The sequence below is a fragment of the Passer montanus genome, unplaced genomic scaffold (assembly GCF_014805655.1).
Source record: "Passer montanus isolate IOZ18808 unplaced genomic scaffold, ASM1480565v1 scaffold44, whole genome shotgun sequence".
Taxonomy (NCBI): domain Eukaryota; kingdom Metazoa; phylum Chordata; class Aves; order Passeriformes; family Passeridae; genus Passer; species Passer montanus.
Genome location: NW_024369262.1, coordinates 359,779 through 384,031, shown reverse-complemented (window position 1 = coordinate 384,031; position 24,253 = coordinate 359,779). Strand labels below are relative to the sequence as shown.

The window sequence follows — 24,253 nt, the reverse complement described above, 5'->3', positions numbered from 1 at the left end:
GAAGCTCCCTGAGGCTCTCCATGCATTGCCTTCCTTGCCTGAAGCCATCACCTGGGTTTGCCAGGCTGAACATGACTGGCACTCATGGCAGGGTAACAGAACCTTCACTCACACCCAGGGACAACCTTTCACCTTCCTGAGCAGGGGCACGGAGAGAGCAGTGACAGTGATAAAGTACCACACTTATCACCTCATCTCCAAAGCAGAAACACCAGTGTGGCATAAAAAAAAAAGATACTCAGCTAATCAAATGTGAACACAGATTTCTCCAATTTCTCTCTTTACCAACAGAAGAGAGGGCTTGGTTACAAAGGTACTCACAGCCAGGAGTGAAAGGTACATCACATTCTCGGCTTCCCATAAATAGCATAATTTTCCTACAAATACAACTTTTAGGGGTTTTTACTGTGGCACACAAGCGGGTGAGACAAAAACAGGAACACAGGTGGTCAAGGATGCATTAGGACATCCAGTTTGGAACTCGGTACAGATAAAATAGCACGGTGATTACAACAGAAAGAAGACAGACAAAACCATCCCAAGACTTCTCTTTGCAAGCCAAAAGTCAGCAAGAGCAGCCTGCAGAATGCAAGCAGGCTTCAGACAACGTGACGAAAGGCCCCATCATGGCTTACAGAGATTATAAATGACCCTTTATATTATACACAGATGCTAGGAAGGAAGGTTTAGGACTTTTACTGGCATGTATCCAGGATGGCAGAGAATATATTGCAGCTTATTCAAAAAGAATATTCCAACCAAGCAAACAAAATGATCCAAACTGCAACTCCTTTAGGGTCTCATGCATGCTCATCACCAGCATATTTCATGTGATGTTCTGCAGCATCCGAAGGAATTGGTCCTTGCTCAGAGAGAGGAGTTTCACTTGGTCCAATTCCTCCAGCTGTTTCCAAAGAAACACCCCCTCCTCTCACACCCTATTTAATTCTTGGAAGACTTTCACAGACAACAGAGGATTGGCCTGCAAGCTGCTGATTTAGACAGTTTCCTTCTGGGGCTACAGACCCAGATCTCACGTCTTGATCCCAGCTGACAGGGTGTTTTTCCAGAGGGAATAGGGGTGTTGGTGCCAGCAGCTATCTAATCACACCCACTGTATAGGTTCGGGATGTTACTGTGGACCCTTCAGGCTAAATGGAACAACAAAATCAATAGTTTGCTTCCATTTGGAGATACTCTGCAAACTCCTGCTTGGAGCTTGAACAGACCCCTCCCTCAGCAGATGCTGAGGGTGCCCCTGCTCTCTGCTGACTCAGCAGAAGCAGTGGTGGCTTTGGGCACCTGGAGGACACCAGAAATCCTCACCTTCCAGAGCACATGGGGAACAGCCTGAGAGCATCTCACAGGGCATCCAGGCTTACTCAGAAAGCTGGAGGTGCAGTTTTCTTCCATAGGCAGACACCAGACAAAGCCATACCTGCACCCCACTGACTTTCTGAACCTCCTGCACCCCTCAGCAGAAGATTATTTGGAGTCACAGTTCACCCCTGGAGATTCTGGATGATTTTACAGCCTGTCATCCAACAGTGAGAGAGAAAAGGGACTGCAGAGGGTGGAGAAGCGTAAGGTAACATACAACCAAGCTAAAATACTGTAGGTTCCAGAAGAGCAGCACACTCACATATCAAAGCTTAATTCCTGGATAGCATAGTTACAGCAATCCTTTCATGGATGGGAAGATACTGACAGGGAACTTCATCTTCCCTCCCTTCTCACCACTGGGATTTGCAGAGTGTTCCCAAAGCCCACAGGGTGCATAAGGGATCTCTCCATCCATCCATCCATCCATCCATCCATCCATCCATCCATCCATCCGAACACTCACACCACAAGACACAGAGCCATCCCCAAAAGCAATGTTTGCTCCTTTCCTAGTCCAAACTGCTCGCTTTTTCCAAGCTTCTCTGTGTCCTGGGGGTCCCTGGAGGACGTTCCAGGTGGTTCACAAGAGAAAAGCCACCTGGCTGGTAGCTGGCTCCATTTCACTGGAGAAGGGATCTCAAAGTGAGCAGTGTCAGCACCACTGGGCTGAACTGATCAGGGCCTAGCAAGGGAGACTCGGGAATGTGCAGCTCAGGAATGGAAGTGGCTGCATTCCTGCCTAATCCCCTCCTTCAGAGGGGTGACAGTTCAGCACCACACACAAACCCAGGGCTGCCTGCCCTGCTAGGGACAGACCTACAGCAGGCACCACCTCCCCCACAGGAGCTGTGGGCTGATGCTCCCCTGGACTGAAGGACACGGCTCCAGCTCCTGAAATCCATGGTCTCCGAGCACACCACGCTCCCACCAGCTCAGAGCTGCTTCCAGCAGAAACAATCCTCCTAGCTGGGCTCTGCACAAAGCCATTTGTAGAGCTGAATGAAATGGGGATTTGGTGTGGGTTTGGTAAAGAGTTAACATGACAAGCCAGAAGGAAGAGAATTCTTTCTGAGAGAGGGGAACCCTTAATATGCAGGATGGTTTCATCAGCACCTGTTCCCTGTGTTTGGGCACAAACTGACCCTCCCCACTCTCAATAAATATCACAGAAGTCTCTCAGGAAGGTTGGCATTTTTGATGCTTGTGATTTGCCCTAAAGCTTTGTCCTGTGTAAACAACTGCACTGAATTATCTTTTTGTTTCCATAAGGATAACACACTGTGTGTTATACTTAGCAGAGATCAACATTTAGGCCACAGAAAACAGTAGGAGTGTTTTGATAGCTAGGTAGATTTCCCCAAGTTTCCTCATAACATTTTTCACTGGAGCTATCAATTTCCCTGCAATCCTAGAGAGGAATTTCAATAAAATCAGAAGGTCACTGACTTTCACTGGGAAAAAAGTTGCTGTTCTGACTCAAGGAAAGCAAACTGTGCCCTTTTCTCTGTGTAAATAGTACAGCATCCCATTTGCTCTGCCAGAACAGCAATCCATACACTGTGTGCTGGAGCCCAGAATTAGGAGGGGTTAGTTATTTATATATTCCCTTGAGGCCAGGAGCAGAAGTTGCCCTCTACATGCCAAGAAATCCAAATTCAAAGGCTGCCAGGCTCTCTGGGGTATCTCTTCCCGAACCATCCATTTCTATAAAACTACATCATTGCTTTCTTATTCACAAATACACACCTCCCTGAAGGTACTTTGACTCTCATCAGGATCAAGTTCACCAGCTAATTCAGCTGGCTGTGACCAGGTTACTCCTGACTGCTGTGACCTGGCTAAAGAGGAGACTATCCCATCACATGTTACTGGAAAGCTCAGATAAAAGCCAAGTTGGGCTTAAGTTTCCCCTGTTCTTGGCTGTATTCATGCTCTCCCCAGGTAACTACGTTTTAGGATCAAGGCTGTCATCCAGCTCATTGTCCAGCTACAAAATTCAATTGTAACCAGCCGTCTCCACACCATTGGAATGTTCAGTGTTGATGGATTGATTCAGGATTGCCTGTAGATAGATGGACCTTTGCTAAGGAATCCATGCAAGACCACCTGGCAGGGCTGGCTCTACACAGGCTTATCGTGGCAGGGTTCAGTTCAAAGCAGATTCTGCTCCTCTATTACAAAGTTTTAAGAGGCCTGCAAGTCAGAAGCCACAACAAGCCACAGTAATCTTGTTGTCAATATTGATGTTTTACGCATGCCTTACTCCCACTGAGCACTTCATAGTCACTAATAGAGGTTACCCTGACTCCTGCAAAAAAGGGAGAAAAATCTCTGCAACAGCCCATTCATTTTGGGAAAGGAATAAAACTGGAAGGCTGCTGGTGTTTCTGAAGCCAGACAGCAGCAGCCATTTGAAGCAGCAGAGAGCCAGAGGCACGAACAAGAACAAGACATGTTCCAGGTCTCCCACTCTGCTCTGTTGGTCAGACAAAGATTGGAAGGAGCTCCAACCTCTCTGCACACACCACCACTCCACCCCCACAACAAGAGTCTGAACAAAGTGGCCATAAAAATAAGTTCTGGCTAGCAGAGTAAGATGGGACAATTTATCTAGGAAGCTCCCAATAGCATAACCCTTCCCCACGGGGGCAATATGTTCTGTGCTTAGTGCACTTCAACTACTCACTTGCCAATAACAGCCTTAAGTTTTCCCACACAAAGAGTATTATCAGAGCCTGCTGGAAGGAGTTTAGCCTTAGAGGAATCTTTACCTGAGGAGGAAAACACAATTCAGTCTGCACAACAGCTTCAGTCTTCAGCAATTTCTGCAGCCAAGCACATTTAACTGTGCTTTCCTTGCTTTGTTTTGTGCAGGGATGACCCTCCAAAAAGCACTACCTTGAGGGCTGAGCTTTCTTCAATCCGTAGGAAACTGCACAAGATTTTATCTTATCCTCCTGCAGCCACTGAAGTTACAGGGGCTAAGGGAAAACCTCTCCCTCTTGGAATTATTAAACACCTAGAAGCAGCATAGCTAAATACCAAGGAACATGTGTGCAACTCTTCTACAGAGACAAGGAGGGGATCCAGCTCCCCAGAGCCACATTCAGCTCCTTCAGCCATGAGAACATTCCTCTTCTTTTCTAACTTTCATTCACTGCCCCATTCACTAGGTACCTGCCAGATGCTGCAGGATGAAGAGAAGAACACTCACCTGTTACACACCCTTGATAAGCAGCATAGCTAAATACCAAGGAACATGTGTGCAACTCTTCTACAGAGACAAGGAGGGGATCCAGCTCCCCAGAGCCACATTCAGCTCCCTCAGCCATGAGAACATTCCTCTTCTAAATTTCATTCACTGCCCCATTCACTAGGCACCTGCCAGCTGCTGCAGGAGTGGCCTGAAGAGAAGAACACTCACCTGTCACACACCCTTGATCCACCACCTGCAGAGCATCAGCACTGATATTAATGAATGACTGAACAGAGGGATATGAAGATTTAAGTGTTGATCAGGCAGATAGTATGAGAAACAAACTGATCACATTCAAAACATGTCCCTTTGAGCCTGCATACCTGTTTGTGTGTGTGTAAGTGCAGAGGGCACAAGGAATATTCCTCCAGCATAAGTCCCTCTGATTCATACCCAGAACCCATCTCCTCTCAGTTTGCCAGTGACAGGTTCCAACTGAATCAAACCATAAATATGGTTGACCTGAACCATAATTACCTTCAGCAGTGAAATGAAAGAAGTTAGTCCATGACTGAGCGCTCAGAAATAAAAGGGGGCTTCACCCCTTTGATGTTCTTTGCTTTTACAGACATTCTTTTACACACTGCAATGTTTTGCTGCTCCCTCCCATGAGTTTATCACAATCAATGAGAAGACAGTAGTTTCCAGTGTTCACAGAGGGAGGAAAGAGGAAATGTACAAAAATATCCGTGGAATCTGTCTTTGTTAAATTAGACTGACTTGATGGAATTTGGCATTTGATATCCTTGCAGCATGGAAATCATGCACAATTACAACCAAATATGTCATTTTTGCAACATTAAAAACTGCTTGAATTAGAGCCTTTCAAAAGAAGAACCTGAGTCTAAACATTTTTGCACAGCTGGATAACATGGTTGTAGATAGATCTAACACTTCCATACTGTGAATACATTCATAGAACTGGTTTGCTCATTCCTAAAAAGCCTGACCTTAAAAAGATGGGTGGGATCACAGGAAAAAAAATCCTTAAGACCTTGATTGAAAGTAGAGAGCTGGAATCTGGCACGCAAACTATTTGTCTGAAACAGATCCTTGTGGTCAAAGTCTACATTTGGTACTTGTCTGTGTCCTCTGAGGGTCTGATCTAGAACTGGTTAAGTTGAGGACACTGACTCTGATCTTCATTAATAGCACCAGACTAACTTTGATAAAAGTCAGTACATCTGAATTTACAAAAATTCATTCAGAATTAAACTCTAAATTTGATTTAGCAAGAGGTAGAGTGTGAATTATAAGTAGAAGAACAGGGCACTGACACACACTTGCTTGTCCTCAAAACCTTTGCAGAAAAGAAAACATTAAGAACAGCAGTATAAGGAGTCAGTGACTCTGTCAGAGCATCCTATGCTTTACTACTGCTCCTGTTGTGTCTACAGCTGCTCCTCCATCATCCACAAAGGCAGTGCCCATGGCTGTCTTTAATTCCCCTTGTAACAAAACACTTTGCACAATTCAGTCCTCCAAAAGGGACAAATCAGGCTCCTGCTGGTTTCAGCATCTCCTTAAATCCCACCCTTTGCCCTACAAAGGCTGTATCTGCATCAGCAGCCAATCTGCAGGGATTGGACAGGGCCTACTCCCAAATTTGTTTTGTTTTTTTGCTTATAGAGCTCTGTACAGACAACAGAGCATCTTTGTGCCTCCCATTCAGCCCTCTGGTGCCAAACTCCCAGCACTTACCAGCAGCAATGAATGCCACATGCATGACAGGAACACAGGCACTTGGCCTAAATGAAGCAGTGTTTTTCATTAACGTTATACTGGCACCAAAAACCACAAACTACAGCAAGAACAAAAAGCAATGTCAAAAGGACAGTGTATAAAAAAAAATTAAGATGGAATGATCAAGCTTCCTACTATTGCATGATGTTAATCTGCTCTTGTAACATGCATGTTTTGGGTTTTTCCTGCAGCTGAACAGTTGGGATATTGCTGCCACTGGAGAAGGTACATCCTTTTGATAGCTAGAAAAAAAAAAAATGTCTTGAAAGAGATTGAACAGACAGCACATTACTTTCTCTTTAGGGCAATATGGAAGTGTTTTCCTTATGTTTTCAACTGTCAGAGCAGTGAGCCCCAAAAGGTATCAAAAACCAGATCAAAGATTCAGCTTCAGATTCACAGGTCTTAGGATGCAACTGGAAATACCTGCACAAACAGCTGTGTGAGGTAAACTGAATCCACAACTCTTCTAGCAGCACCTCTTCCACCTGCTCATTTCTTTTCCTGAGGTACATTACAATTTTTTCAATCTAGTCTTCAGTTTGGTCAGCAACTTGTAAAGGAATCTATGGGCTTTGGTGTGCAAGGTACTCCACAGCAGACATTTCTAAGCAGTGACCTACCACGTGGTTGTCCATCCCTGCTGGGAACAGGATTCCTTGGACCAAAGGCACCTCTTCCAGGGTGAAGCTGCAGCAGGAGTGCAGGCTCAGCTGCACAGCACTCCTGGTTCAGGTGGCTGAAAAGAGCCAGACAGGACAACAACCCCACTGAAACCACCAAGGGAACAGCTTTTCCTCAAGTGCAAGAAAACCCTACAGTTTTCTAATGTTTCCTGTGGTGGAGGAGGTGATTAGAAACAATAGGCCAGTCTAGACAAATCCATCTTCTTATTTTGCTTCGAGAGGAACAATTTCTCTTCTTCCTTTTAGATGTCTCACATTAGCCACTTGTGTGCAGTGAGGCAGCTGAAGCTCAGGTACCTGTGAGCCAGCATTTGCACCAGGCCTGACACAAGACTCCAGGAAGATTCTTTTGGGGACAGCTGTACCCCATGGACACATCAGCACCTCAAGAGCAAAGCACTTTTCTGCAGTAACTGCTCTACCAATGTGCCAGCCCATCTGAACACCAGTCTATGCTGTGTGCAGTAGATAAATCAGGCTGTTACCCCCAGCCCAGCTCAAAGATTCCCAGCACGAGCCACATAAGACCCAGTTCAGTGAAAACAAAGCCTTGGAAAACTTTTCTGCCTGGGTATTCAAAGTGTTAATCAGCCTGAAAAACAAACCCCAAAGCCTGTGTGTTAATTTGCTATTTAAATTGAAAACTTTTTATTCCACGTCTGCCATGTCTGGCACAAGGCTGTCCTGGGCGTTACCACAATAAAAAATAATTTGGAAAATAATCCTATTGTTCCAGTCACACCCATGGGAGTTCCATGTGTAGGGAAGTAGGAACATCAGAACTGAGATCTGTCCTGTCATCAGAGAGCTGAGTTTGCCCTTTACAACAGCCAGTTTTGATCCAAGGGCATATTGAGAGCAGGATCAGAAGCTGAACTAAGGCAGAAGGATGCATCAATAGCTCTAAGGTCAATAAATGCCAACTTGGACAGGCTAAAACTCTTAGAAACCACTGTTAGCATAGCAATAGCCTTTACAAACACATGTTCACATCCATGGGTGTTAGTTTATCATATCTTTCTCTTCCTTGTCTCCCTCTCAAGCCAGTCCTTCCCAGTGCCCATGTAAATGAAGTGAATTGCTCTAAAACACCTCCTGGTTGCCAATGAGCAGCCTTTCCAAAGAGCCTCCTCTGCACTAAGTGGAGGCCTCATTGAAACCTCCCTGCAACCACAGCATGGCTGGGATGAGGCAGTTCCAGGCACAACAATCTGCTGTACCAGCAGCCTCCTTTTCACCTTCCTCCAGACTCCCACTCTTACAGTCTCCTGACTGCATCCATCCAATGTCATAAAAAATAACCCCACAGGGTTTGCTGTAGTCCAGCTCTTTGCACACAGACGTCCCAAACCCCTGCTAGTTAGCACCCAGTGCTGCCTCACCAAGTTCTAAACTCACTCTTCAGCAGATGGTGTGTTTTAATCACACAGAACCCACTGCACTTTGATAACTGCCTACAGACAGACTGTAAAGAGACTGCAAGGAACTAAGTGCTCTAAGTATTTTCAATGTAAAAGGTTTGTTCTGCTTTTAACACAGCTTCCTAAGCTTTCACTGATTCTGGAAGCAGTCACCATACCTCATTTCTAGCCAAGAACAATTATTTGTATTCTCCTTTTAAACCCTGCTGCAACCCAGTTTGTTCATTAGAAATAAAAAGAGCTTAAAAAAAGAAAGCCTTTCTCTTGTGAATGGAAACACTAACACCTTTCTCTATTATTAAAAAATTCTTGAGCAATCTACGAAACTGCTTTAGTGCCTCAGTGCTTTGGAAGCCTCTGTTTGGAAGGGAGGAGATCTACATTTCAGTATCCAGGTGGAAAATGGGTTTGATTTGGCCAAGTAATAACAGCTGAAAAAAAAAAAACCTCCATAGCCTGTGCATGCACAGTAGATTCCTTAGGAATGATAACACTGCCTTGAAACATTCCCGAGGAGACACGTGGGAAACCGGATGGGGAGAAAGCAGCACTGAGCAAGAGAGGGGACAGCAGGAGGTCTGAAGGAGATACAGGCATTTGGTCAGAAAAATTCCTGCCCTGTTCTGTGCAGAATTGTACAGCAAACTCCACTAGATGGAGGTTTGCAGGGTTTCTTTGGTGGTGGCTTACATTAGAAGTTGCCTGCCAATGCAAAAGGACAGGGCAACCTAACTGCTCCACCATGGCAAAGTGGAAAACTCCACAACATAAAGCATTTTAACCACAAATTGGTGAAAATGCAACCTGTTGCCCACAGTGAACCAGACTCCTAAAGCACAGGTTTCACAGGCATCCCTCATCCTTCTGCTGGGAATGGGAATGCCTGGAGTTACTGGTGAGAGGGTCTCTGTCTGTGTGGGCAAAGGAGTGGCTGACATTAAATACATTAAACACACAGTACTGACAAAAGCTTGGGGCAAATTCAAGGCAAAACCATTAAAGAAAGAGAGATGAACTTTTTTCCCTCCTCTCCTATTTAAACACATTTCTTCCATCAGAGAATGAAGAGTGACACAAATACCATGCAAGATAAAAGTCTGATTAAAACAAGCAGTTATGACCTGAATTTTATCAATGGGTGAGAGTTATTCTGTATTTCTGGTACCTTTTACATAGTTTGGGAACATCTCACTGTTGTTTTACTGGCTGAGGGCAAACCACCAAACCTGTGAGTGACACACAGCAACAATCTGTGTTTATTTTTGCACTAAGTATGTACACAAACATCCTTCACACACAACAGCTCAAACTTGTTTGTGGTTTTTCCTCCTACATGCAAACATACATGAGAGTTTTCCTGTACACCTTTCCCTACAGTCTGGAGAAATTTTTCTGTGCATTGTCTCAGCAAAGTGCTAGACTGAGCCATCCTGGAAGCAAAGCCAGCAGCTGCCATTGCTACAGCACTCCCTTGAGCCATTTCTAAGCAGGTATAGAGGGATATATGAACACTGCAGTGCTGAACATCACATTAAATTATGAACATCACAAATCAAAAAGGCTGGCAGAACATCAGAGCACAGAGTGACAGAAAACTCTTGAACTGGTTCCCCTTGCTGGAGGTATGTCCATGAGAACAGCCTGCTCACCTACCCAGCTGTTACTGGCAACACTTGAGCCACAAGCCCATGGGAAGTGTGGGATTCCAGTCAAATGCCTGTGTGGGGTTTGGTGCTGGTCTTTGTGGTGGCATTTTTTGGCTGGTTGGTTAAAAACTCCAACCAAACAACAACAAAATAAAACCCCAAACTATCCCCACACATGGAGTGTGCCCTGCAAAGCCAACCTTGCTTCCACAGGGATGCTGAGATCCCATCCATCACCCAGACACTGGCAGCACAAGATGACTCCCAGGCTCAGCCAGGACCCAGCTGAAATGCCCAACACAAAGCAACCCATTTCTAACTGCATTCAATTCAAGAGAGAAGCTGGGATGATTCCTATAATTTCCATATTCCCACTTTTCTCCTCCTTCTTCCCAGCCACTATACAGATACACAGCTTCACCCTAAGCTTCCTAAAACTTATGCAGCAACTTCTCCAGATGGTACCTGGGAGCTAAAAGTTTACCTTCAGCAAAATTCCACAGTCATTTTCAGAAGCTACTTTGAAAACCTTCTAGTTCAGACGCCAAGAACCACTTGGCAAGACCTGACAGACATAATTAGAGAGCTTGATTGTTTCAAAGGACATTACCCAAGAAAATTAGTATGTTGCTGCGGTTCTTGAAATAAATTTACAATGGGTTTGGTTGCAGAGGTCTTGCAAGGGTTTTAGCAGACTTTTAATTACAGTATCAGGCCTCAAGTATTTTTCTAGTGCTTGGCAATATGAGATCCTATTATTTCTGCTTGCAATGCACACTCATTCAAAGCTTATCCGCAGGCCGACAGCCGAAGAATTCCTACCACTCTGTAATCCAAAATTTTTGTATCATTTGTGATATACATTAGTGACTTCCAGTAACAGCCGCCCCAGAGACAGCATTTTACTGTGTGATAGTTTAAACCCTTTGGCTCGGTGCTGTATCCTGAAATACACTGCAGGGAGGCTGTAGCTTTTGCTGCAGGTTATGCTGATTTACAGCAGCATTAAGCCAAGCACTGTAACATCCTACAAAGCCAATTTGCCTTTTTGCTCTCTGCTGTACTTCAGATGGGAACAGGGGAAGTTTGCAGCACCACAGCCCAGAGCTGCCTTTGCTCCAAGGCTGGTGCTCTTGGGTCACACAGGCATTTGTGCCCTGAGCACAAAGCAGTGCTGCTTCTAAAGGTATGTCCCACACCAGGCTCCCAAAACTGACCCTGGGGACAGGAAAGCCCCTCAGCCTGTGCCATCACTCAGCCCTCTGCTACTGGTCAGTCCAGCCTGCCCTGCTCAGCACCTCCCTCTGGCACCCCTCAGCATCCCCTCCAAACTAATCCCTCTCTGCAGAGCTCCCTTGCTCCCTAAGACCAATTTCAGTCATTCAGACTCGGAGAGGTGCAGTAAACAGGGAGCATAATGACCTCTATTCTGTAAGAGTGGAAGTTTATACAAGAGCCAAGTATTATCATTCATAGATTTATTATAAACTTCAGCATAAATTCATATACAGTGCTTTGGATTTTGTAGCTTTCCCTCTAAGATACAACCACACCCTCCTGAAATACTCCCCAGAGCCTTCCTTTACATGAAGGGAAGTATTGCTATTCCCATTTTATTTAGGGGAAAGAAAAGAGAGAGAGAACTTGCAAGTCTCAGTTCCCAGACTCTGTGCTACTCTATAGAATGTATATTGAGCATTTAAGGAAACAGTCTTTGTCTTGGGAAAGAGGGTGGAAAACAAAGCCTTATGAATCAGCCAGCTAATAATTAAAAGCAACTAAATCCAGATCACTTTAAGCTGCACATGAGAATCTGAACTTCTCAGATGCTGAATTCCTCTGCCGACCAGAAAAGCCAGGGTCACTTGCCCAGCTGGTCACTATTGTTCTGTCCAATAAAGTTCTGGCAGGAATGCATGTTTAACAAAATACAGAGATTAGGCATAGCAAAGAATGCAGCTCCCCCCTCAGTGTTTAGGTTAGCAGGGTTTGCCATGTTGAAATACTGAAGCTTAAGCATATCAGATTTTCTCTGTCCTGTACTGCTGGTGCCACTGACAGACACAAGCTGACAGCTCAGTTCTCAGGGGCACTGCCATTCTAGCTCTAAGTTTATTAAAAGCTGCATAAAAAGTTCACCTCAAATCTGCAGTGACCACTAATTAAATCAGTGTTTTCTTGGAGATGTAGAATCATGATTGAGAAAAGCTCTCTGTACCTCCCCACATGCCAGAAACTTTTGAAGGGCAATTTAATTTTTGGAGGCAATTTAAAGCCATAGACTCAAGGGACCTGATTTTGCAAATCTTGCAACAAGGTAGCTCATCTTTAAGTGTTTTAGGATAGCCTAAATTTCCAAAAGGAAACAGCACCAGTGACTAAATACAGCCTCAGAGTGGCGATGACCTTTCTAACATCTGCCATAGCCTGGTTCTGTCTAGCTCTCTTTCAAGAGCTCTTTAGCTCAATTTACAAGATACAACAAAAGACTAGAGCAAGACACAAATGTCACAAGAAAAATCACACAGATGATCTGACAGAGACCATCAGAGATCTTGCAGGAGCACAGCTTTTACTAAGCCAGTACTGTGCACAGAGCAGTTCAGATATCTCAAATGGGCCAAGAATTTCTCAGCTCAAAGTAGAATTATATTAAATGGACAGATATTTGAGACTCCTAAGTAGATTTGCAATGGATATAGTCCTTGGAGAACTGCATACAAGAAGGTTATAAATAGCCTGGATTTACCTCAAAGTTAGTGGGTTATATTCAGAGATACCAAGGATTCCTAAGTTCCCCCACAGGGGTACAGTAGCTCATGCTGGGTGAAGTTGTGGTTCATAGGTAGGAAGCATCTAAGATCCTGTTACCATGGCAGTTTCTCCTCTCTTTCTCCCTCCACAGAAAGCTGAAATGTAATTTTCTGTTGGAGGCACACAGTAAATCTGGAACAGGTACAACTGAGATCCAGACCTGCTGACAGGCAGATCTAGGTGTTTCTTCCAGGACAGCCTTTTTGACTCATCCTAGTACAGCAAGAGAAAGCTTATTTTAGCTGGTATTGCTTTCATTGCCACTGAAAATGCAAACAACTCAACATTTGAACAGGATACAGTGATGAGACAAGCAGCCAGACAGCCAATATTGAGCAGGGTTGCAGAAACCAGACAGGTTCTGGGGAAGCACAAGACAGAATCAGGCAAGAAGAAAGCCAGGAAGCCAAGCAACCCGAGGCAGGCACAAGAGAAGTGGCATCAGATGAAAAAGTCTTTTTCTTTAGGGAAGACACAGGCAGAATCTCCCTCGGGTTGAAGTGTTAAATTCATGTGGGGAGAGCTGTCACCCATTGCTGCCTCAAACGAGGATTTGAAAAAGCTCCCTGTGCTCTGCTGTGTTTACAGCAATAATGAGAGCCTGGAGGAAGGGGTTAGAAACATCTGAGTTTAATAAGGGCTAAGCAGCACACAGCAGAAAAGAAATGTCTGCCCTTCCGTTCGGGGCTACCACACCCCAGCAAGCACCGCCACCGCGGGCCAACGGGAGCCCAGCGTGGAGACGTTATCTCATCCAGCCACCAGCCCCTCTGCCCCTGCCCTTCCCCGGGAGCAGCAGCTCCAACCAAGCTGGGAGCTCCCAGCACCACGCTCCTGAACAACTAAGCAAAGTCCTGGAGGGGAAAAGGAGATTTGATTGACCCCGGGTACAAATCAAGAAGGAGAAGTTTTTGTGTAGTGCCTTAACTGAGCAGCTCCATCTCACGAGGTCATCCCAACAGGGCAAAAGGAGTGTTTAGCTCATTTAGCACCTATGCAGCTGCCTTTTCTTAGTCCTAAACAGCTCTATCATCCAACATGCACAGGGTAAGGGGCATCCTGTTCCCATTTCTCACACAGAAGACCAAGAACCTTAGTGCTCAGGTCGTGTGACTGAATTTGCTCTGCCCCCTTCCTCACAGTCCACCCCCAAAACTGTCTTTGCATGTAAACAGGCATCTTTCATGAAAGACCTTGTCCTATACTACCTTTATAAGGCACACTATCCACATCCTTGGTCTTTTTATTCCATTAAAAAGTGGAAATTAAGAGTCTTGTCCAACAAACACACCTCCTCTCCAGAGTGCACATACACACACAGAGGAGGTGGGGGGACATTCAGAAGAAACAGAACTGGACCTGTTCTTTACTCTGCAGACTCAGTCTAACTTGGTTACACAACCACATCCAGGGAATACTCCCCTGCCTCATGATTTCACTGCACTGGCATTTCTGAGATTCCCTGAGCAAACACATGCCTGTATGCAGCACAAATGCTGCAGAGAATATCACTTCCACCCAGTTCCTAGGGGCAGAAAAAGTGGAATTTATTAAAAAGACATCTGACTACATAACCTGATGTCAATATTGGACATGAATTGGTCCCTTCTATGCAGTGGTACCTCAGTTTAGCTTTAATGTTTTGACAGATGGTTTGTTTGCTCAGCACAAAGGCAGGTGGCTGGACAAGAACAGCCTTACTCAGCTCTGGGAGGATGGACAGAAGACACAAAGCAAACCACAGAGGCAAAGGGAAGAGTCCTAAATAAGAGAATCTCCCAGACTGCAACTCTTCTCAGTTTCAAAATCAGTTATCATGATTTTGAGATAAACTACATCAATATGGAAAAGGAGACTGACCTGTTCCAAACATGAAACACTGTGAAGGTGCCTTCAACTTTTGCCTCAGAGGCATCCACTGTGTGGGCCTCTGGGTGAAAGCCATTTCTAGGCAGATAGAAGAGGCTTCCTTCTTTGCCAGAAATATGATTGTCTAGCTTTAAAAGCAGAAAAGGAGTCTGAAATCTGAAATAGCTTCCTATTGGTTGGTCATCCCTGAAAGATTCAGCTGTTTTCAAACAGTGAGGCTTAAATATTACAGACAATACTTCCAATCTGAGCACACTCCTCACCTACACATCTGTTCAATTCCAAGAGGAGGAAACCATTACTTGTCAAAAGCAGCCAAAGCACCTAAATAATGTACTAAATGATACATCAACAAACAACCATTTCTCCAAACAAAAGGAGACAAGGAACAAAACCAACAAGGAACAGTATCAAAGTTCCTACTCTTGTTGGTTTCTGCAGTACTAAGGACTCTAATTCAGATGAGTGCTACGCTGTGCATATTTACACTAAGCAAGAGATTTAGTATTACTCAGCTATATAAAAAGATGAAAAATTTAGGACAGTAACCAAATTAGTAGCATTTGCCTTTTTTCTAATTTGCAGCTATTATCCTCAACAGAATCCTTGTGATATCTAAGTTGGCACAGCCTGGCTGTATGCTCAAAGATTCAAAATAAACATTATGCCTCAGTGGAAGTAAATTTAAGCACTGTCTAGATCTGCCTAATTAAAAGTGAGTCAAGAGCTTTGTGTATATTTCAGAAATGCAGTTGGACAATTTTTTGTATTATCCTACAGGAAAAGCATCTATGCCATATAAATCAGTAAAATTTCCAGACATACTGGAGGTCTGATGCAGGAAAGGGTCCATTACTCTGACCCAGAAGACCTAAAGCACTCTATGCTTTCAGTTCTTAATTGTTATCTCAAAGTCATTCTTCATTTTTCCCGCTTTATCAAGACACAGCCCAACAGAACTAATATGTAAGTAAATATTCTATGATGCCAGTGTCACAGAACCACTCCCCAAGCAAAGCTGTGACATTTCTAACCTGAACTATTTCCACCAGCACTTTAGCACCCTAACAAGCTCAACTTTGAGAAAACTTAAAAATAAGGATTATTGAAAGAAACATTTGTTAATTTATCCAAGGGGAGCACAAGTTCACTGGCACCCATTGTTTTGCCTTTCTGCTCCCTTTGTTTTTTCCCCTTGAGCTGGTAAATGAAACCTACCTAAGGGGAAATTATTCACACAAGCAGCTGGAAAGGCAGGACAGTAGATTTCCTACAGGAATACAATTTACTGCAGTAGCTACAATCACATCTGGTATTTCAAAGCCATTCCAGTGTCACCAGACCCTCAGCCTACCATTGGCTCCACTGCTAATTGCATTGCAAAGTTGCAGCCAGATGAAGATCATATGGCTGCAGAGTCCAGGGAACAAACACCAGATAGTTCCAGGGTCTGGTGATGAGCTCAAGACCTTCTGACCTCTTGGTTACCTGGGTTGGGCACTTCAAAGCAGAATTAGAGCAGAGGACTCAGCGTGACACAAATCCCAGTTTGTTTGCTTGACATCCTCACAGTCCATAGCAAAACCAAGGACCTCAGGCAATGAGCAGACAATTAGGTGATGGAGAGAATGACTCAGAGAGCAAGATCCTGTCACTAAAAGGAGAGAGAACCACATTTGGCCAATATGTATAGTTTTATATTCCACACCCACTTAAGAGTCACGAGAGGTTCAGAATTTGAGGCTGAAATAAGGTTCAAGTCATCTGTCTCTAGTGAAGAGAGAATTAATAAAAATCCATCAGGAAAACTCCAGATACACATTCTGAAAGCATTCTTACAGACTACAGAAATAGGGATACTTATTCATAGATGACCTTTTAATATTAAGAACAGGCTTCTATCACATAAAGAGACTCACAGTTACTTAAAAGAACTAAAACCTCCCCTAAGAGGCTGCAGGTTGCTACATTTCAGTGCAGTTGTGCTGGGGAGGGTCATTTCCAGCCCAGCACAGATGTAGCTGTAGGGCCAGGCAAACACAGGCAGTTATTCTGGACAGAACACATCTACCTCCAAGAGGTTCACACAGACATCTTGATCTTAAGAGCCAGACATCCAAGTGATCTGTTAGGAAACTGGTAGTCTCAAGGAATAATTGACAACATATTTCAAGCACCAACACTTTGGGTTTCTCAAGGAAGCAAGACAAGCTGCAGTGCTGGAAAGCTGATATCTGTTTAAGTATCATTCCCACATCAAAGCAGCTCACAGAGCCTGTTTAACTATTCCATGGCATCCATGGCAAAGTGATTTGCTCCCTGATATGGAGTAAACCATTGGTAGAGGAGCAGCTGGAGCCCAGGTCTCACCCTCCTGGGCTGTGCTCTGAGTCACAACATGAAATGGCTAAAGGCCACCTAGCCTTCCATGTCAAAGCCAAATATTGCACTTACAGCTATTAGGTATTACTTTCCTCTCCATATCCATCCTCAAGAAACATCACTGCTGTAGGACTCACTGGGAATTACTGTGACCAAATGTGCAATTACCAGCAGAATGTGGACAAGAGTACCTATTTGTACAGTCCTGTTATTTCTCACATCATGGTTCTAATGTTCATTAACAGGAACACGTTTTTAGGCTGAAGAGTGTTTTGATGGCCTAACTGCCACAGCTGGACCTGCATCCACCCCATAAGGCTTTTGTGATGGTACTGTAATTATTCCAGCAAAAAAATTATCATCCTACATTGCTTTTGGGATTTTCTATCAGCCACCTCCACTTCTCATCCAAAGAGGTTTCCAGTCTAAGCCCTGCAACTTCTCAGAAGTTTCTGACTCCCACAATTAAGTTCACAAGGACTCAATGCATGACTAATTAGAAAGTACAGGGAAAATAGAACGAGGAGTTGGGAGAACACCAACCCCAAAGACAGCTGACACAGAGGCAGCGTTCCTTGACAAGTGAGCTACTTCCAGCATGGGAACAAGCTTCCCTTAACTCAGTTAGCAAAGCTTCTCAGAGCTTGGAGGAAGATTTCTCCTTGGCAGGCAGCCCCTCCATTCTTATGCTTCCAGTAAGGCCCACTTCCCATTCATTGCCTTAACACAGCAGCAAGTTCAAAATGCATGCACTGAATGGGAATTTCAAGCTAAATTGTGAGGCTGTTGCAGTCCATACAATGCCAACAGACACTCTGCCTGGATTTCAGTCACTAGCACTTGCACATCAGAAGTTCAAGCATGTGCAAAGATAGAGTGCAAGTGGTCTAATAACCAAGACCTGTAAACTGAAGCCAACCAGGAGCTAGAATATGCATTAAAATTAAAAAAAAAAAAGACAAGGGAAACAAAGAATACATCATCCCTCCAGAACAAGTATTCCATGGCTTCACTGTGAAGACTGTGAATAACAGTAATTTTTCCTCCAAATTTCCCTTCACCACCACCCCAAGGTTTTTACAGTGCTCAGGACCTTATTTTTCTGGCAAGAAAGGAAACATGGTCAGCAGTCCTCAGAGCCTCAGGAGCCCATCTCTGAGCCAGCTTGCAATAGACACCAAGGGCTGTATCAGCACAAAGGACTCCAGAAACTTCTCCCCTTGAAGAAATATAACTCTTATGACAAGTTAATTTTTAGAAAATTGATAGCAGATTCCCAAACAGCTCAATCACTTGTTGATCAAAGACAGGAAAAGACAACTGCAGAAACATGGTGTGTCCTGTATCAAGGAAACCTGTCCACTGTACAGCATCCCAACAATATGTGCTGCAATGTATCAACACCTGGAGCTGCAGCAGGAACTTTCAAGGCTCTGTCCCTTCTTATTTTTGACTCAGAAAATTGCCAGAAGACACTGGACAAAGCACACACTCGAAAGGCTGAAGAAGAGAAAGTGGGAATGGCCATATAGAGCCATTAATAGCAATCTCCTTCCCATCATCTTGTCTCCTCCACAGCCTCTCCAAAGCAGAGGCCAGAAAGCTTCATTGTGATGGAGCTGCTGTTGCTTCACATAATTCAGGTGCTACCAAGATTCCCTGTTTCAATGGCAAAAGGGACAATGAACAACAAAAACCCATCTATACCAGTCTGATTCAGACCTTGAAAAATGGCTTTGCACCCCTATAGATCAAAGTCAAACTCAGAGTAAAAAGCCTCACTCCTATCACGGACCATATTAAACCCAGAAAAATCCAGCTATCCCAACCTGAAGCTGCACCCAGCAGGAGACTTCCCTCAGAAGTCCAACACTGTGGCTGGGGAAAGTTTTCCCACACAGATTTTCCCATCAGAAAGTGAAGCTGTTAGACATTTGCCAACAACAAAACTTCACCACTCAAGGGGAAATTAAAACATGCAAAGATTGCTTCAACGTGTGATATTTGACTGAGCACTTGAATTTTTCTTTCATAACATCCACTGGTGATTTTTTCCTCCCTTCTGTTTTTTTCTTCTCCCTCTGTATTAAACTAGAATGGGAGATTCTCCCAGGGCAAAGTTCCATTGGACATAAAAAATAAATCTAAAAAAATCTACCAGCTTTCTCCAACATCATTGTTTAAATCAGGTTTATGTGGTTTTACACAACACTTTATAGACTTGGAGAGAGACACATTCCCCTGACAAAGCATCAGCTATCCAAACCATTGAGGCATGGGAAAGCTGTGCAAGCCAGGGAAGGTTTTTGGTGAGCAGAGTCCACACTCATGTAAGTGTGGTAGCTCTGAACAAAGATCTGCAGGCTAATAGATATGTAAGACAAATGACATGTGGTTCTCATTGCAGCTCATGCTTTGGGGAGGGGGTACCTTGGAAGAGATCCAGCTGGGATAGGTTTATCCCATTACTCTCCTATAATTTTGTGCCGTTTCAAACCCTTTGACAGTTGCTGTAGTTTAACATCACACCCCCTGCAGCCCCGGGGCTGTCTGACAGCACAGCGGACAAAGCCACCTCCCCCGGGGGAATTCCGCACCATATGCGAGCCCCGTGCAAGGCACCGGGCTGGTGCCGCCCCTGCACCTCGGGTACGGAAATCCACGGAGCCCGTGCCTTTGCCCAAACCCCAGCCCAAGTAAGCCAACAGAAGCCCTCCTCCACAGCAGCACAACTCACGCAGACTAGGTATTAGCAAGGGAGGAGGAAAAGAGGTAGAGACAGGATGGACGAGCCCTGAATATTAAATCTCAAGTCCCCACTTAAGGGAATGACGGGGGGGAAAAAAAGAAAAAAGTGAAATTCAAGAACAACTGGAATCAGGTTAAGCCACCCTCTTGCTTTATACAGTGCAGCTCATTCATCTGAACAGCTGTTTCACCTCTAGAGAAATACCCAGAGAAAACAGAGGGGAGGGGGAGAAGCCTAAATTGTTTGCTCTACTGAAGCAGTAAGATACAGTAAATCAAACCTGATTTATATTAAGTTTCTAAGAAATTGGGTTGGGGTGGGGGGAGAGGAGAAAAGTGGGAGGTTTGGTTTTAAACAGCTGCTTGGAAGTTACAGCTCTTGAAGAAAGATCTGTAATCAAGGGCTTTCCTTTGTTGAGCTGAACAAGTTTCTCCTCGCAGCCGAGGGCTATAACAGTTCCCTCTGCCGGCATCCCCAGTGTCCCGGCTCGGGAGGTTTTCCTGCTCCGGCTGCGCAGGGACGCGCAGCCCGGCAGAGCCCCTTCCCCTCCCCGACGGGCTGGGCGCGGCAGGGGCAGACTCCGCGGGTGTCATTTACCCAAGCTCAGCTCCTCGATCCCCAGCCGCTCCCTGCCCCGGGAGGCGGACACTGCTGCGGGCAGGTAGGCTGAGGATGCGGGTAGCCCAGCCCGGCTCGCCGAGGGGCAGCAGCCCGGCACGGCCCGGCACCCTCCGGCTTTGCCGTGCCCGTTTGTCCCCCGGAGGCACCGGCGGGGCGCAGCCTCCTCGCCCGGAGGAGGACCCGGTCTTACTCACCGGCGACTGGCGAAGCCGCTGCCCGGCGAGCCGGAGCTCTGCTCGGGGTAGTTGTGCTGCAGGGTTGATGCTGGGAATTGATAGAGGAAGCCAGTGCCCAGCGCGCATCCGTGCAGGCAGCAGCACCAGGACAAGAAAAGAGCGAGCTGCATTTTTGCAAGAACGGGGTTTTCCTACCGCCTCCCCTTTCCCTCTTACACCGCACGGCAGGCGCGGGGCCACACCGTGCTCCCCCGGCCGGGGTCACGGCGGGATCCCGCGGCACGGAGGAGCCCCGGGAGCGGGGAGCACGGGGCAGGGGTGCCGGGCACAGGGGATGGCTGCTCCGGCTGCCAAAGGGAAGCCCCGACCCTCGGCAAGCCGAGCCCCGGCGGCTGCGGCTGCTGCCCGCGCAGGGGGTCCGGGGCCAGCGCGGCTCGATGCTCCCAGGGCGCACACTCAGCCCCGGATGCCTTTTCAAATTTGGCGAGGTTGGCCCGACTCCGTCAAAGGGGGCGTGGGGCTTCGGCGTTAACCCTTGCCAGGCCTGGCGGCAGACCCCGCTGCGGAGGGGCTCCGTCGGGGCAGGCGGCCCGGGCCAGGCGAGCCGCGCTGCCGCAGGACACGGAACCCGCGGGGCTGCGCCTTGCCCCGGGCACTGCCGGCAGCGCCCCACGGGCAGGGAGCGCCCCGGGAGCCCCAGCATCACCCACACACAGCACAAGTCCATGTGTCTCCCCAATAAACCGAGGGCCAGGTCGAAGGGAACTCGCTGTTCAGCAGTGCAGCCCAAATACCCCAAAGCTGGTGCCTGCTGCCACGTTCACAGATAACTTCTGCTGCAGAAGTTACACAAATAAAATAGGAAATAAATAATTTAAAGACATTTCACTCACACGGTAAGCAGTGAGAAAGTGATCTCTGCTTTCACCATGTGCATCCTGCTCATTCTGGCATCACTCAGATGGGGACATGGGTTAGTGGTGAACAGGGCAGTGTGAGGTTGACTGTTGGACTCAATGATCTTAGAAATCTTTTCCAACTTTCATGATTCTATGATTCACACACAAGCACTCCCTTTGCCACCACTTCCCACAGATCCCCTTGGTTTATCACCCAGGATGGCCCTGAACTTGAAGAGGCAGGAGGAAGATTTTTGCAGTTGTAGAAGGATGTGGGTGTTTCACAATGGTAACACTCCAAGAAGGAAGGCAGCAGCAAGGCTCCCCCTCAGTAGGGCAGCTGAATCTATGTTTAAAACCCTTGTACATCCCCCATTTGGCAACAGTGTCAGGACCCCTTTTGCTGGCTCAGAGTCCCCTTCCCAGCTCCAGAGGAACCTGGGCTGCTGCAGCTCACTGATTAGGCAAGCAACTTCTCTGCACCAAACACCTCAAGAAGGGATTTAATTTTTAAGATGACACGACTGTCTTTCTAAATTTTTTACCCTCAGATCCTGCAAGCTCTCAACACCCCCTCTGCACCTTCACTGTTTGTGCAGTCAGCCAAAGACAGCCCTGATGTACCACTGAAAGCAGGTCTCTTCCTGGGATATTCTAGGGGCCCAGGGCCTCCCCGTGGGGCTCTGCAAAGGCAGAGACCCTCTTCCCTCGAGGGCAATACAATCTCTGCAAGATGCTGCAGCTGAAAAAATGTTCCCTACAAGACACTGGGAAAATCCAGTATCTTGTATCTGGCATTTGCCCCCAGCCACAGGTGAGCAGCTATCCCTTCCCCCATGGTGCCCACCTCCAGAGCCTGCACACAGAGATAAATAGCCCCTGGCTGGAGCCTGTAACCAGACAAGTTTAGACTGCAAATGAGGCACCAGGTTTTTAAACAGCCGCTGCCATTAATCACTGAAGCAAATCACACAAGGGGGCAGAGATGCAGTTTGCACTGCAGCTCAGCACAGCCTCCCCAGGCTGCCCCAGACCAGAGCTGGGGCAGGCAGTGCACCAGCACTCTCTGAGCCCAAAGGGACCTAAAACTTCTGTTCCAGCAACACTGGATGCCAAGCCCACTCACAAACAGACACTATATATTTACAAAAAGCCCTCAGTGCCTGAAGCTGGGATATAACAGGGCCCTCTATCCCCAGGCCTGCAGCCTGAGCACTCTTCCCTTTGTATTTCCCTCACCTCCAGCAAGGGGAACGTTTTCCCTTCCCTTCTCTCACCCCCAAGAAAGCACACAGCTCTGAGAAAGTCACCCTAGGATCTTCAGCCTTTCAGACATGCTCAGAGTCAGTCCTCAGGAAACCTCTGCTCAGCCTGACAGGGCAACAAAAGAAGAGAGTTCCTCCCTGCTCTTCCCTCTAAGCTGGACTACAGACCACTCAAAATTCAACCCTCACCTAGGAAAGGAGTCAGAAACAGCAAAACACTGAGCAGTTTTCTAAGACCCCCCTTCTCTTCAGTCTGGGTGCTCATCCTCTGCTCTGTGTGCACAAAGTGGGTGCAGCTGGACCTCCAACCCAGCAGTTCCTTGCATACCAGACTGAAATGTTGAGGGCAGGGTTCAGGGTTTTGTCCCAATCACGCCTCTCTCTCCTGACAGGCTCAGATAGATCATTTATCAATATTTAACAACACCAAACAGCACCAGTGGCTTTCTGACCCATTCTCCTGGGTTAGATCCTCCAGAAGCTCTCTGTAGTCTTCAAGTCTTAACTTTCCAAAAGCATTTTATTTTCGGCTGCATGGAAAATTTGCTGCTTCAGCCTTCACTGATTTTGCAAGACCCTAGGAGATATTAAACACAGGTGATTAGACAAGACATGATTCTGGCAAATTGTTAGAGACATCTGTAGGAAGCAAATGGTCTTCCTATTTCATGAACTGAGAGAGTGTAGACCAGAGGTCAAATGACTTTGCTCAAGACTGGAAAGAGCTAAAGGCAGAGCCAGAAACAGAACTCAGATCTCCAGACTCCCATTACATCTGCCGTGTCCCTAATGCACACTTGCTTCTATTCTGTATGGCTGATTTAAAATGAAAATGAAGAATTAACTTCCAAGCTGTTTCTGGAAAGAGAGAAGAAAGGGTGATATTGTCTACTGTAAGGGGAGAATTAAAGATGACATTTCATTTTAGTCCTTTGGATATGCGTAATATAATCAAACACAATAGCAGTAATAAATGAATATTTTTTCTCCCCACGGTGCTTACGAGTGCAACATATTCTAACAATTTCTCAAAACTATGTTGATAAATTGGAAACACAGTGATGGAGGTAACAAAGACAGCCAACAAAAACATAATCCCTTCAATTTATCAGAGGGACTGGCTTTGAGAAGAAAACCCTTGAAATCTGAACAGTCCTGTTCTTATAAACCAAACGTAATATATTTAAAATAGAAAGCTACACTTTTCATGCCTGTTAATTAAAGATTTACCCAGGCAAGCAGGGCTAAATAAATTATTTGGATGCATTTCACCAATTCAGTTCAAGATGGAAGGGACAGATGTACACTGGAAAGCCACAATTCAGAGCAGCACTGGGGGAAAT

General features: G+C 45.9%; 1 protein-coding gene across 1 annotated transcript in view; it reads right to left on the bottom strand.

The window, feature by feature from the left end:
* COL26A1 (collagen type XXVI alpha 1 chain) overlaps positions 1 to 21,138 on the bottom strand; it is a 171,142-nt gene extending 150,004 nt beyond the window's left edge. Inside the window, exon 1 of the mRNA XM_039721019.1 lies at positions 20,765 to 21,138. Coding sequence (XP_039576953.1) covers positions 20,765 to 20,916 — 152 coding nt within the window. The 5' untranslated portion in view covers positions 20,917 to 21,138. The remainder of the gene's footprint in view (positions 1 to 20,764) is intronic.
* Between the last annotated feature and the right edge of the window lie 3,115 nt (positions 21,139 to 24,253).